Genomic DNA, 14,044 nt, shown 5'->3' with positions numbered 1-14,044 from the left:
CTATGATTGGTGTTAAAACAATCCTAATTAAATTATTAAATGAAATCATACTCTACCTTAACAAACCAATGCATTTTTAAATACATTTGGTTATGAAAAATAATGCTATTAAACATTTGCATTTAAAGTAGAACTTTTTATTGTGTATAAACAAAGTGCATATAAATGTAACAACTCAAAACGAATACAATCTGAACAACATAATAATAGAATATTGCACCATATCAAAGAAAAATAAATAACTATGTCCAAAACTGCAGCATCCCACTTAAAACATTAAACTGGTCCCTCTTTTCTCTCTCTTCTTTATTGCCATGTTATAACCAGCAGCGCACAGCAATGCTGACCATATTTTGCTTTTATGAGAGATTTGCATTCAGAAATGCAAGCTGCCTCACTTTCGAGGGGCTGATGCGGTTTCTTCTCTCAGATATTATTTGTCCCGTTTTCGAGAAGACCCTTTCAGAGGGAACGGATGTGGCCACTATGCACTATGAGTCTCCCTGTCATGACTTTATTACTTGTTCTTCCACCAGCTCAGAGGATCTGCAGATCTTTGGAGGGGGGGCTCTTCCAAATAGGATCGGACCTCCATTATGGCATCTGCTGAGTGATTCCTTCGTGCTGCATCCCCAGTTGCTCTCTCGTCAAACAGCATCCAAAAAGCAGACGTTTGTGGCACTACTGCTGGTGATTCTGCTCCATCTGCTCCCTCTTCTTCCTGTTTCCCTGGTGCCTGAGCCAGCTGACTGCTGCTGGGGCTGTCCCTCCCTGCTGCTAAGGTTATTATTTGAAGAGCCTCATCAATCGCTCTGGCATCACTGAAGGCTAACTTCTTAAACGTGGGATCAAGTGCAGCGGTTTCTGATAGCACGTGATTATATTCCATTCTGTGGCTCCACCACTATCACTAGCAGGCCCGCTGGTTTCTCGAAGCTCCGCTACAGTTGGCTTCACAGTTGGGTGCACAGTTCGCATATGCCGGTGTAGGTTGTGCGTAGAACCGGCTTCATATGAGATTTTGTTTTGGCAAATTCTACACTGTGCTCTAACATTGTCTACATTATTAAAATGCATCCAAACGCTATTGTGCTTCCAACTCATTTTCCAGCTGTTGTTTTCACAGCTGTACTTCCTCTCTCTCCTCGGCTGCTAAGTATGCGACTGTGAGTGAGTTGGCTCGGCCCTTCTTCACGCATCTTTGGTTCATTGGTTGACACTGCGTGTCTGATTGACAGGAACAACAGGTTAGTCTGAGCAGACAGTCAGAACGAATGTGTGTGCGCTTGAGCATTTAGGCCTATATTATTTTATTTATTTTTTCCTTCTTTGAATTAGTTAATTCTATTAATTAAAACTTTTGATTATTCATATCTTAATATTTTAAATATTTTAATAAATAGATTTGGCTCTTCTGATATGCGAGCCGGGTTCACAAACGACCCAGCACTTCTGTATGTAGTAAAGCGTTACATGGTCGCTGCCCATATAATTGCACAGTGCAGAAAATACAGGAGAGTTCAGGGGCTTTAACAAAGTTAACCATTTTCACTGTAGTGTCCAAAACGTATTTCAAGCTGTCAGGCATTCCCTTGGCTGCAAGAGCCTCTCGGTGGATGCTGCAGTGTACCCAAGTGGTGTCAGGGGCAACTGATTGCACACGTTACCGCACCACTATGTCGCCCTGTCTTTGCTATTGCGCCATCAGTACAGATACCAACTTTAGCAGCAGCTACAGTTTGGCTCCATACAGACCGTTAGTGCAATTCCTACGGGAGAGTAACGGTTAATGTGATTGGATGGTACTTATTTCACTAGGCTACCTGTATTTGACATTGTGTTGTTATTTCGCTGTATGCTAGATGGTTTAATTTTATTTTTGGCAGTGAAATGAGAAACGAGGCTACTCAGGTGAGAAAAAAAKCTCACCCAAGTGTACAGTATAGCCCCATTGGAAAATATAAATGGACTGTGAAAATATGAAGAGTTTTATTTTTATTTATTTTTATGTGTATAACATTTTTATTTTGCGCACCCCCGACGGCATTGCGTAGGGGTACGCAATGCCATTCTCAGTTTGGGAATACCTGCCTCAGGGGATAGATACATCTACTGTTTTTAGAGTGCTACTAGACCTAGCATATATGACCTGAACCACCTGGTTCCACAAGATGGCAGTATTCCCTCTATTGACATAAAAAAAAACTGCACTCTACAAACAGCACAAAAACAATATGCCCACCATGAATCAAAGAGTTGGTCACGAACAAAAATGGAAACAACAGAGCTAATGCAAATTCATGCAATGCAAATAGTTGATCTACTTCATTTCTATAGCCAATATACAGTATCTGGGCCTGGTGCATGACATGTAATGAAAGCAACACAACTTACTAAAACAAGCATGGTTTGTGATAAAACAAGACAGTAATAATTTCATCAATTCCAATGACTGGAATTTTACATACAGAATGTGGCTTTAACTATCTGTGTGTGTGTGTGTGTGTGTAAGTGCTTGTGTGTGTGTGTGTGTGTGTGTGTGTGTGTGTTGTGTTGCGTGCGTGCGTGCGTGCGTGCGTGCGTGCGTGTTTTGTTTTGCTATCCTTATGGGGACCAGAAATCCTCACAGTGATTTGGGGACACTTCACCAGTCTCCCCATGGAAAAGGCTATTTTAGGCTTACGGGTTAGATTTAGGGTTAGGGTTACAATTAGGTTTATAGTTAGGTAAGGTTCGGTATTAGAGTTAGGGTTACAATTAGGGTTAGGGCTTAGGTTTAGGGTTAGATGTTATAGTTAGGGTTAGGGTTAGGTGTAGGGGTTTGGGGTTACAGTTAGGGGTTAGGAAAAATAGGATTTTGAATTGGAATCAATTATTTGGTCCCCACAAGAATAGTAAAACAAACGTGTGTGTTACTATGTGTGTGCTTGTGTGTGGATGTGCCTGCATACCTGCATGTTGTCACACATTTCTTGACATGAAGTCCAGATTGAGACAGGGTATAGAGAATATCAACAATATAGGAGAAAAATAACCTACTTATTTTTTATTGAACAATGATTATTACATTGTTATAAAGAACCTTTTAGAGCGAAATTACAAGTGTATTCATTTACGGAATGAATTATCCAATTTCACAATATTTCTTCATGATTCTTCACCCCCTCTCAAAATCTTCACGTACCCCATCGCCAGGCCACCACTCCATCTCCAAAATTGAGTACAAGCAGGAAAACCAAAACAGACTAGCCTACCCAACCTATATTATTTAGTCAAAAAGCTGTTATTTGTGCTTAGTATTGATGTTGCATATCCGAGAAATGTGAGCCCAAAAGTTGGAATTTACAGACTAAATAAAACCCTTATAGCCCTCCGGAATTTGGAGGTAGCCGCCTACTATGCAGCTGCCTGCTGACACAACAGGGTGGACAATCGGTCCCTTTGTAAAGCCAGCTCAGGGCAAACTGGTAGAGTAGAGCCCACCTGAATAGTGTGCCTCTGAAAGGCAGAGATGGTTAGACTATGGTGCTGGGTCTCCACAACTGAATGCCTATCAGAGAGAATGTCTTACAGATGGTTATCCTCTTGTATTTATCTTTCTATTTCGAATGAACTATGCTTGAAACAAATTGGATTTCAATTGTGAGGTGCTTTTGCGTTTTGTGAGCACGATAGATTTTGCTGCATACAGAGGTGTCGCGCACCGCTGCTGTCTCCAAGGGCGCGCCACTGTGGATGGTTATCACTGGTGGATATACTTGACAGAACAGAATGGAATATCTATTTCAATCAACCCCGTCGAAAGGAGACGAACAGCGTGGGGGACTGAAGTCAAATGTCTTGGATATGCGTCTTCAAACTGGATTTTGCCCTGAGCGGATATAAGTCAGAAAAACGGATTGAACCATTTAGCCTATGTTGTCAAGGTAGAGTATTGAAGTATCCATCCTCTGTGCTGTGTTTGTACTATTGAACTGTCTTTAACACTAACAATGGCCACCGTGTGTTTTTACTTTAGCCTAATTGTTGACATGGACATGGTTCCACCTTAAAATGTTACCTGATTCTGAGGAGCATATCATTTTCAGAGGCAAACATTTCTGAGATTTTCTTTAATCTTCCTTTCAGTCAAAACAACTGTAACGGGTGCAAGCTGTGCCTCATTCAAGTCCATTGGGCAGTCAGGGAATAGTCAAGATCATGTCTGACAAACATTAGGTAGACCACTTAACATGCTTTATTTCAGCATCCAAAATAATTAAAAACATCTCAAATTTTTATACATATACAAAATAGGTACAGATCCTCTTGTTTTAATCCCCCAACGGTGTGTCTGCTTCGCTCAAAATTTGATATTTCAATTTTTTCTGTGTTCAATTTTTTCCAAAACCCTTCGCATAAAATAAGAAAACAAAACAAAAAAACTAAAACAATGGGGGGTGAAAGAGGGGTACTGCTAGAAGCAATTGGACAACAAAAGGGGGGATTTCAAAACGAAACAAACAACAACCAAAAAGTGTCAAAAGATGTTAAAAACAAAAGACAACAAATCCACCTGCTCATTGTACACTAGACAGGACTGTGTGCATCCTAACTACAGTATACCTCTTGCTATGCCTCTGTTGCAGAGATCTTAGCCAACACTTGAAACACATCTGTTATGACTGACATCAAGATAATCTGCTAATTTAGCACCTAAGGTCCTGCAAGCAAGAATGACAACATAATAGCACAATTTTCGATCACCCTCCATTGTCAGGACCTCATGAAGAATAGCACCTTTTGCAGCTGTTACTTTCAACCATACTTCTGCCGTGTAAAATCTAACCTGGGGGTTCACCAACACTGGGTAACGTGGATTTCCTTTTTGAGGTAGCCATAAGATTAAAAAAGAAGTTGAACCCATGTCTCTAATGCTGCTTTCGTGTGACTTCAGAAGGAACAACTGCTTCTCCAGGTGGGTACAACAACGAGACACTTCACTGTCATTTTTAAGATTTATTTGACATCACCTGAAAGTGGTACAAAGCATTTGGTTTTCTTTTTCATTGTCCTTCCGCGGTGGTAAAAAAAAGTCACCTGTATCTGGGATGTTTTTTTTTCTGTCAAACTCCAGGGGGGATTTTACACTTTACAAGTATATATTATTTTCTTTTTGCCAGTGAAACCATTGAGTCTTCTAAAGTATCCTCGGTGTTGATGGTGGTGGTAATAGTGGTCCCAAAAAAGCTTGATGACACACAACCACTGTCTTCAGAAGTGCAGTTTTAAGCAAGTGGACCATTTTTGAACGGCCAAATGAAACTCTAGTTTTTTCTTTTTAAATGCATAGAAAAGGGTTGAGAGGGATGACTGCTAGAAAAAAAACATACACACACACACACAAACAATTTAAAGTCCAGATTTCTTTTTTACAAGAAGCAGACTGGGCCAACTTCAATGCCAAATTCCTGATTGGGTGCACCAACGTCCATAGGAGCGATGTCAATAATAGGCAGACGGGATGTTTTCGTTGTCTTGTAGTCGATGACTGTCTTGCCCCATGCACCGGTGTGCGACTGTGATGGGAAAGAAGATGAAAAGTGCACAATCAGAATCCAGAGTTGCATTTCCTAATCAATTTAAAATCATTCCCTCCCCTTCCCCCTTTCAAAAGATGGCTCCTGGAAAAAACACTTTACACCAAGTGATGAGGAATATCATCCCAGATCACAAAGCCCCTCACATCAAACCCTCATCTGCTTCCAACTAGTGACCCGTGTCCTACATTAACACCATAATCCCAAAAGCCCTTTCCAATTCCCTTCCCAAGACTACTGCTGCTCATGCCCACAGTCTTACACCAACTACCTCTTTTAGAGGCGACAATTCTCTCTCCAACCATCCCTGAGAGGAAGGACTCTTCCTAGAGAAGTTCCTGAGCGGACACAGCCTAAGATACAGCAGAGAGTAGGTAACAGGCGGAAGGAGGACTCACCGTGCAGCCGTCCTCGGTGACGCTGTATGTGAAGCGGCTGTTGCCCTCGGCTCTGATCTCGATCTCGTTGGAGCCCTGGAGCAGCAGGGACTTCTTGAGGTTGCCGGACTGCTGGTCCATGTAGGCGATGCTGTTCTTGCAGTGGTATGTGATGTTCTGGCTGGCCTCAGTGGCCATAAGGCGCAGGAAGGTCAGCTGGATGTTAACATCCTGAGCGCTGGAACCCTCACTGCCATACTCGAACTGTAGGGGAGAGGAGAAAGAGATGGAGTTAGCATGGTTTGGAGTTAGCATCAAGGACTCATCACCCAAGAGAACGGTGCGACTATGGTCCTCTTTTCTCAAACAGCCCAGTTTGTCACTCCGAGGTTCTCACCTGGAAGCCATCGGTCATTGCCTCGCCGAACCAGACGTGCTTCTTCTCCTTGATGTTCTTGCTGGTGTACCAGCTCTTCTTGGGGATTTCGGCCTCGGTGGGGTAGACGCAGGTCTCGCCGGTCTCCATGTTGCAGTAAACCTTGATGGCATCCTGGGTGCAGCCCTGGTCGGGGTCGATCCAGTACTCGCCTGCARGGAGAAGAGAGTGGATCGCGTCAAGAACATCCYATGRGAWTGTMGRTGTTWCGAGACTKCAKWGACKGCAAGACTCYKCAGAAACRAAAAGAGCWTGTGTCTACTGAAGARGTCMMTACACKCTATGCRKAAGCMTGWCAGAACCAATYCAGCTCCATGCTTTCCTCYAAGCCAYGCAATTMCMTGACTKYRYAMGAGCGAYCAACCGTAGTCWAGAKWGGGTCTATGACTCTCCAYCTCACCGCTCTTCCAGTCAGGGTGGCACATCTTSAGGTCTCTGCAGGTGCGGGCGGGGTTCTTCTTGGTGCCCTCGGGAGAGCGGATGTTCTCAATCTGCTGGCTCAGGCTCTTGAGGGTGGTGTCTACCTCCAGGTCGCGGTCGCGCATSACGTTGGCGTCGTCGGCGCGGAAGTGACGGAAGGGATCGGGGGCCTTCTCCTGAGCGGGCTGAGCAATGAAGCCCATGTCGAATCCACCGCCGGGAGGTCCTGGGGGGCCAGGGGGACCGGGAGGGCCAGGGGGTCCCTATATGTGGAGGAAGCAAAGGRCAARCAAGATAGGATGTYAAGAAGAATAAGAGGAGMARAAGGAGCAAYATWTMTRGATTTTGAAGTGGTTGAWGTGACTTACYGAMGGTCCCATCTCTCCAGAGCGACCACGGGGTCCGGGAGGTCCGATGGGGCCGGGCAGACCGCTCATYCCATCRTTACCGGCGGKACCAGCWGATCCAGAAGGTCCCTAGTGTYGGGAGAGCCATAGCTTAATACYACAGMGMAGACTATCCACATCATYTTGTCACCAGAGAAGTGATCCACAGTCATAARGTTGCTGTGCTGATAGTTGTGTGACTGTTGTCATAATGTGGGTCATACTCACTCTAGGTCCAGCGGGGCCAGAGGCTCCAGCAGGTCCTGACTCTCCAGATTGTCCCTATGGGCAGAAACAACAGATTTAGGTGCCTGTTGTATCAAACAACAATATTACAGGGAGAAGGTGGATTCTTCCCACTTGCTAGGTTTTGTGTTATCTCTTCCCTGTGTGTCGCGACCCATTTCCCTTGTTTCTGCTGGAGTCACTTGTGTGTTGTTATTATTGTTGATTCGCAATCAGTAGCTGTACTCACAGAGGAGCCAGGGGGTCCCTGCATGCCAGTGAATCCTCGGTGTCCCTTCATGCCTCGCTCTCCAGCCTCGCCAGACTCTCCCTTGTCTCCACGAGCTCCAGCGGGTCCCTGGGTGGGAATAGGACAGGTGTGTTCAGTATACCCTTTCCTCGGACTCAAGAGTGGAAGAGCAGATATTGTATTCATCGTGATGGTTTTATGAATCTGTGATGGGAGTATATACGTACAGATGGGCCACGGGGACCAGCAGGGCCAGCAATACCAGCGGGGCCAGCAGGACCCTGAAGAAGAGAGAAAGGGAAAGAGAGAGAAAGAGATTATGACAATCAATTCAGTTGATGATCCCAACTCGATGGCATGTCATAAAGACTATGTAGCTCAACTCCTAGGAGCACCAGTATATGATGTATTCTAACAGCACTACAAACAAACACCTCAACCCCTTCCACAGCCATAACTGGTTACTGTGTGACGGGCGGCCATTTTGAGGCCACAACCGTTTAACATACAGTAAAGTCTCTGAACATGATCAAGTCTGAATTGCCCCCAGTTATGTGTTCCTCGTCAGTCTAAGGGAGTAATGGCTGAGGATCTGGACACTTACAGACTCTCCACGGTCACCAGACTTTCCAGCAGGGCCGACGGTTCCAGGGGCGCCAGGGGGTCCGGGGGCACCGGAAGCACCGGCAACACCAGACTCACCACGTTCTCCCTATAGGCAAAACAGAGGGGAACAGAGAGGGGTCAAGAGAAGATCAAACTCCTGACATAATCCCAATACTTTACAGTATGTAATGCTCTTTCAGCCATGCAAATAGTCGTGTAATGGTGCCCAGTGTAGATTGTCTACAGTATACCAACAGGCTGGTTCCCAAAGTGAAGGGTTGACTCGGTCTTGAGGACAGTGTACGAGCATAGCTCTCACCTTGGGTCCAGCAGCACCATCGCGACCAGAAGATCCCTCGTTACCAGGAGTTCCCTCGCGACCAGGCTCGCCAGGTGCTCCAGCCAGTCCAGCGGGCCCCATGGGTCCGGGGGGTCCACGCTCACCAGAGGGGCCACCAGGTCCCTGCTTGCCAGGCTCTCCCTAAAGCAGGAAACCGAGAACAGGGTTAGACCTCAACCATAACACCGGAGTACCACTACTGAATTAGCGCAATGACAACTACACTGTATGAATAAGATACTGCAAGAGCGTTGCACTTGTCGGCTGCCATCTTGGCAGAGATAGCACAGAGGGCCTTTAGCATCATTGCGGCAGGCTTGTAGACCATCTAGTCACTGCCTTATTGAAAACGAGGGATATCCACCGTGAACGGTGTCTCCTCTGCAAAAGCCTAACGCCTTTAAAACGTGAAGTTCTAGAACTCTAGCACTCTGAGGCACTGACCAGTTGTCCGGCGAGGCCGGGGAAACCGCGCTCGCCTCTCTGTCCGGGCAGACCAACAATACCACGCTGTCCACCAATACCCTGAGGTCCGGGAGTTCCAGAGGGTCCCTGTAGGAGAGAAGGAGAGAAAGAGAGAATAGGTCATTGAGGTGTCCCTTTTCTAAAGCGTCAGATCTAAACGCCAGCGGCGTGTGTTACAGGTGCGCTCCAAAAGGAGTATTCGTATTGTTCTCTCTGGTCAGTTTAGGGGTCAGAGTGTTACTTTGTTAGGGTGACAGTGACAGCCAAAAAAGGGGTACTTACATTGGGACCATCTCCACCAGGCTGTCCCTTCTCTCCCTGGGCACCAGGGGGTCCGGCAGCGCCAAGCTCACCAGGACGACCGGCGGGGCCAGTCTCACCACGGTTACCCTTCTGTCCTTCCTTTCCACCAGGGCCTGAGGGTCCGGGGGGTCCGTTGTTGCCCTGAAAGAAAGAGGAGAGGATGGTTGAGTATGAGACGAGGCTGAAGTTGACCGAATAAACCTGTGTCAATTGGCTGTTATTGATGACAGTATTGGGATCAACCAAATGCTAAGCTAACGCCTAGCTAGATGCTTGTTTGGGCGTCAGGCAATGCAGTTATTTCTTGGGTTGGTTGCACAATAACATGTTGTATTGATAGTTGTGCTGTTGTGTTGTGGGATTGCAGCTATTATCGGGCTGTTTGCTTGCTTAGTGTTAGCCTACGGTTAAATCTAGAACCTATGACCAGATCCAGGGTATTGACTGGTATATGGACAGAGGATGGACATGGTTCAGTTCGAATGGAATGGTGGTAGAGATAGAAGTACTTACAGATGGGCCGGGAGGTCCAACTCTACCAGCAGCACCGGGGAAACCAGTGGCACCCTAAGGAGAGAAAGAGAGGCACCGGTCAACCTAGTGTATCAGATTGGGAAGCATGATTCTACTTTACAAATGCTATCTTGTACAGTCAGACAGACGGGAGATGTTGGGAGGATAAGATACAAAGCTACTTACAGGGGGACCAGCAGCTCCACGGGCGCCCTTAGCTCCGGTGTTTCCAGCGGGACCCTGTGTGGATACAGCAGTGCTTCAGTCAGTAAGCAAGAGCAATACAAACATCTCTGCAATACCGTGGTCTTACCGGGTAGACCAATATAACAGCACTCCAGCTGAAGTCACTGAGAGTACCGCTGTAGGGCTATGATAGTGGAATTCATTTGAATGACTTTACTGCATATCAATAAAGAACTAGATAATAATATATGCCATTTAGCAGATGCTTTTATCTAAAGTGACTTACAGTCATGAGCGCATACATTTTACATGTGGGTGGTCCCGGGAATCAAACCCACTATCCTGGCGTTGCGACTGCCATGCTCTAACAATTGAGCTACAGAGGACCATTTAAGATGGGTCAGGGTGGGTACCCAGTGGTCAGTCCCACGTGTTATACCTGAGGTCCAGGGGATCCGGTAGGTCCAGCGGGTCCTTGGGCACCACCGTCACCCTTGGCACCGTTATCTCCAGCCTCTCCCTTAGCACCAGGCTGACCATCTCCACCCTGAAGGAGAAGAGAGAAGAAGAAGTGATTGAGTGAACGTAGAGTAGGCTAGTGTGGAGGTTCATCTAGACTGGATGCTATGATAAGATACGCCTGTCTCGTTTAATGTCAACGAATTCAATTTAGAATTGTCATAGTGTGCAAGATGTTACAATTCATCATCTTGATTGACAACCGACGTCTGTTTGAATTGGCAACTGATTTCTGAGTGAATTGAGAAGTGTTTTCTGTGTGAATTGAGAAGTGATTTCTGTGCGAAATGAGGACAGGTAAAAGAGGTGTGTGTACTTACAGGAGGCCCAGCGAATCCAGCGGGTCCGGGGGCACCAGACTCACCGCGCTCACCCTGGGGGAGAAGGTTAGGGTTAGTCAGGTCAGGAGTGTGTTACAGGTCAGGGACTAGCATCACATGAGTGTGGGTAAGTTCATTCTTCTATACGCCTTCATTTCTACTTAAGTGTCATTCTTTATTGCTCGCTTTTGTGCTCGGGTACGTCCCGGGCACCATTTTTACTTTGCTTCATGCATTGTGGTCTCTATTTGAAGCGTCAAGACAAACTCCCATCGAGCGATGCCCGTGGTATGGATGCATGTGGAGCTATGTTTTTAGGTCTTTGTGTCATGTCTGCGGTGAGGTGGTGACCGGGTGGGCCTGAGGTACTCACAGGTGCACCACGGGCACCAGAAGGTCCAACAGATCCAGGAGCGCCAGTCTCTCCCTTATCACCAGGAGAGCCAGCAGGGCCGTTGGGTCCGATGGGGCCAGTCATACCACGGACGCCATCCTTACCACCGGCGCCATCAACACCCTTGACTCCTTGGTCACCCTGTCAAACACAAGAGTAGCTGAATTAGTACTGTAAGTTGTGGGTTATGCAGATTACAGAGACGGATGAGAGCTTTTTTGGACTCAGTCAAGTCCACTGTAATGCAAGTGTACGTTTGGATGGATGGAGGGTATGCCACCGAGTGCCACAGAAGTATGAAGTCAAGGCCCACTGATGAACATGCATTTAGGCATGGAGGATGATAAGTGAAGGGTGGCACCGGTACTCACTCTGTCTCCCTTCAGGCCTGGCAGACCACCAGCACCACGCTCTCCGGGCATTCCCTGCAGGCCAGGGGGTCCCTGGCCACCGGGGGCACCTGCAGCACCAGCCTCTCCCTTAGCACCATCGTTACCAGCAGAGCCTGGAGAGCCACGGGCACCAGCGGGTCCAGATGGGCCGGGGCCACCGCGCTCACCGGGGAAACCTCTGTCACCCTGGGGTACGGAGAGAAGAGAGGGCGTCAGCTTTGGTTCTGGAGCATCACGTGTATATAAGGTGAAGGATGCTATTCGACGCATTCGAATGCTAATGTCTTTAGCCTCGGTCAGCTGGGCGCTAGGCTGTTGCTGCTTCAGCTGTTAGCCGTTGTCTTGCTTGGCTAAGTCGCTAGGCCACAGTGTAGCTGTGGCAGTCCATCACCCAGGAAGTGATGTCATTATTATTCTGGGATACTCACTCTGGATCCAGCAGAGCCAGGGGCACCACCCTCACCGGGAAGACCCTAGAGAGAGAGAGAGAGAGGAGAAGATATTAGAGATTACGACTAGAGATTTGAGATCTGCATTTGTGATGCTCAATGTTCAGCTGCGTCGAGTCCCAAATCTTGACAGGAAGTCAAGTGCCGTGTAGTGATGAGTAGCAAGGACAAGGCACGGGGCAGTGAGTGACAACACCAAAGGTGCTGTAGTCCTGTAGTATTCTTACCTGCTCTCCGGGCTTGCCAGTCTCACCAATAGCACCTTGGGGTCCTGGAAGTCCCTGTTATACAAAGAAACAAGTGAGAGACAGGTGAGGCAAGGGTCAGAGGTCCTGAAGTAGGAGGAAGGTCTGCGATCGGTCAGGTGCTGATCATTTCCCATAGTTCAGTGCTGTACCTGGAATCCAGGGGGGCCACCGGCTCCCTGCTCGCCTCGCTCTCCAGAAGGTCCCTATGAGGAGGAGAAGAAGGAGGAGGAGAGTCGGTTAGGAAAATCAGTGTGACCGGCTTAATGGTGGGTGCTACACCTTGGTAGTGGATGGAGTTACCCCCATATAATGTAATCAAAAACAAACTGAGTGGTTTTGCAGTCTCCTAGGAGATTCCATGCTGGCTTGTATTAGTGATAGTGTGTTTGCAAGTGTGACACGGTGCAGGTAATGCTGAAGAATGTTGTCCTCAAAGCTTTGGGGAGAATGGGAGTGAAGCATTGTGGGATGCTGGAAGCGTACTTACGGCAACACCGGGGGCACCAGGAGCACCAACATCACCATCTTTGCCGGGAGCGCCCACAGCTCCACCGGGTCCCATGACTCCTCTCTCACCGGGCTTGCCACCCTCACCCTACAGGAGAAGACAAATACCCATTAGCTCATTTCCCATCAGAGAGCAATTCTGTACACTGAAACCTAGGTTTTAGGCTATGGACAACCATGTCATACATTGTAGTGAAGGCGGCTGAGGTGAGAACGGCTCACAGGAATGGCTGGAATGGAGTCAATGGAAGGGTATCAACCACATGTGTTTGATACCATTCCATTGAGTCCCATTCCACCCCCATTATTAGAAGCCTTCCTCCCCTCAACAGCCTCCACTGTATACATTGGGTTACCTGTCAATTTCAGATCTCATTTCTCGAATTAGCCCGATAATGATTTTGCCCGAATAAGAGCAGCGCGAGAGAGAAGGGTTACTCACTCCGGCTCCCTTAGGTCCAGGGAATCCCATGACTCCGGGCTGGCCTCTGGCTCCAACGGGGCCGGGAGGTCCGGGGCGACCATCTTGACCACCGTTACCCTGTCACAGGAGAGGGCAGAGAGTCAGTGACCACAGTGATAATCGGTGGAAGTAGCCATAGGTCTCCATCTGCATCAGTGTCTTTCAGTGTCGTTGAATTGGTGTCGTGAGGGTCAGGTGAATCTGTAGCTGAGGAACTTACAGAGGGGCCAGTCTTGCCATCGGGACCAGGGCTGCCAGGGCTACCAGTCATACCCTAGAGATGGGGGGGGGGAAGGTGAGAGGGCAAAGGTCAGGTACATAACATATAGATATATATGCCACATTAACATGAATATATGGGTTTCATTCTTCTAGTATCTATTAGTTGTTGAATAATTATCCAACAATGATAGAGTATAACAAAGGTCCTGTGATCTGAGACCGATCCCCTGTCTAACTCACCTTGGATCCAGGCATACCAGGCTCGCCGTTGCGGCCAGGCTCACCAGTGTTACCCTTAGCTCCAGCAACTCCGGCGCCACCACGCTCACCAGGGCCACCCTGTGATGGAGGGAGAGAGAGAGAGAGAGAGATGGAGAGATGAGTTTGCTGTACTTAGCTAGTGACCATAGCATGTAGCAACGTTTGGTGGTGCACTGTAGTATA

The 14,044-nt window shown here is 47.4% G+C and overlaps 1 protein-coding gene across 1 annotated transcript in view; it reads right to left on the bottom strand.

The window, feature by feature from the left end:
* Positions 1-4,214: 4,214 nt before the first annotated feature.
* LOC111981467 (collagen alpha-1(II) chain) overlaps positions 4,215-14,044 on the bottom strand; it is a 21,423-nt gene continuing 11,593 nt past the window's right edge. The window contains exons 9-33 of the mRNA XM_070433692.1: positions 13,841-13,987; positions 13,599-13,652; positions 13,358-13,456; positions 12,896-13,003; positions 12,558-12,611; positions 12,388-12,441; positions 12,140-12,184; positions 11,691-11,897; positions 11,299-11,460; positions 10,926-10,979; positions 10,526-10,633; positions 10,087-10,140; positions 9,901-9,954; positions 9,367-9,528; positions 9,064-9,171; positions 8,599-8,760; positions 8,278-8,385; positions 7,901-7,954; positions 7,674-7,781; positions 7,427-7,480; positions 7,181-7,288; positions 6,793-7,075; positions 6,354-6,544; positions 5,978-6,220; positions 4,215-5,558 (exon numbers count right to left, since the gene is read on the bottom strand). Of these exons, the coding sequence (XP_070289793.1) occupies positions 5,412-5,558; positions 5,978-6,220; positions 6,354-6,544; positions 6,793-7,075; positions 7,181-7,288; positions 7,427-7,480; positions 7,674-7,781; positions 7,901-7,954; positions 8,278-8,385; positions 8,599-8,760; positions 9,064-9,171; positions 9,367-9,528; positions 9,901-9,954; positions 10,087-10,140; positions 10,526-10,633; positions 10,926-10,979; positions 11,299-11,460; positions 11,691-11,897; positions 12,140-12,184; positions 12,388-12,441; positions 12,558-12,611; positions 12,896-13,003; positions 13,358-13,456; positions 13,599-13,652; positions 13,841-13,987 (2,928 nt within the window). The 3' untranslated portion in view covers positions 4,215-5,411. The remainder of the gene's footprint in view (positions 5,559-5,977; positions 6,221-6,353; positions 6,545-6,792; positions 7,076-7,180; positions 7,289-7,426; positions 7,481-7,673; positions 7,782-7,900; positions 7,955-8,277; positions 8,386-8,598; positions 8,761-9,063; positions 9,172-9,366; positions 9,529-9,900; positions 9,955-10,086; positions 10,141-10,525; positions 10,634-10,925; positions 10,980-11,298; positions 11,461-11,690; positions 11,898-12,139; positions 12,185-12,387; positions 12,442-12,557; positions 12,612-12,895; positions 13,004-13,357; positions 13,457-13,598; positions 13,653-13,840; positions 13,988-14,044) is intronic.

This window comes from Salvelinus sp. IW2-2015, linkage group LG20 (genome assembly GCF_002910315.2).
Source record: "Salvelinus sp. IW2-2015 linkage group LG20, ASM291031v2, whole genome shotgun sequence".
NCBI classification, from domain to species: Eukaryota; Metazoa; Chordata; class Actinopteri; order Salmoniformes; family Salmonidae; genus Salvelinus; species Salvelinus sp. IW2-2015.
The sequence above is the reverse complement of the archived record's forward strand: the minus strand, read 5'-3'. Positions and strand labels throughout refer to the sequence as shown.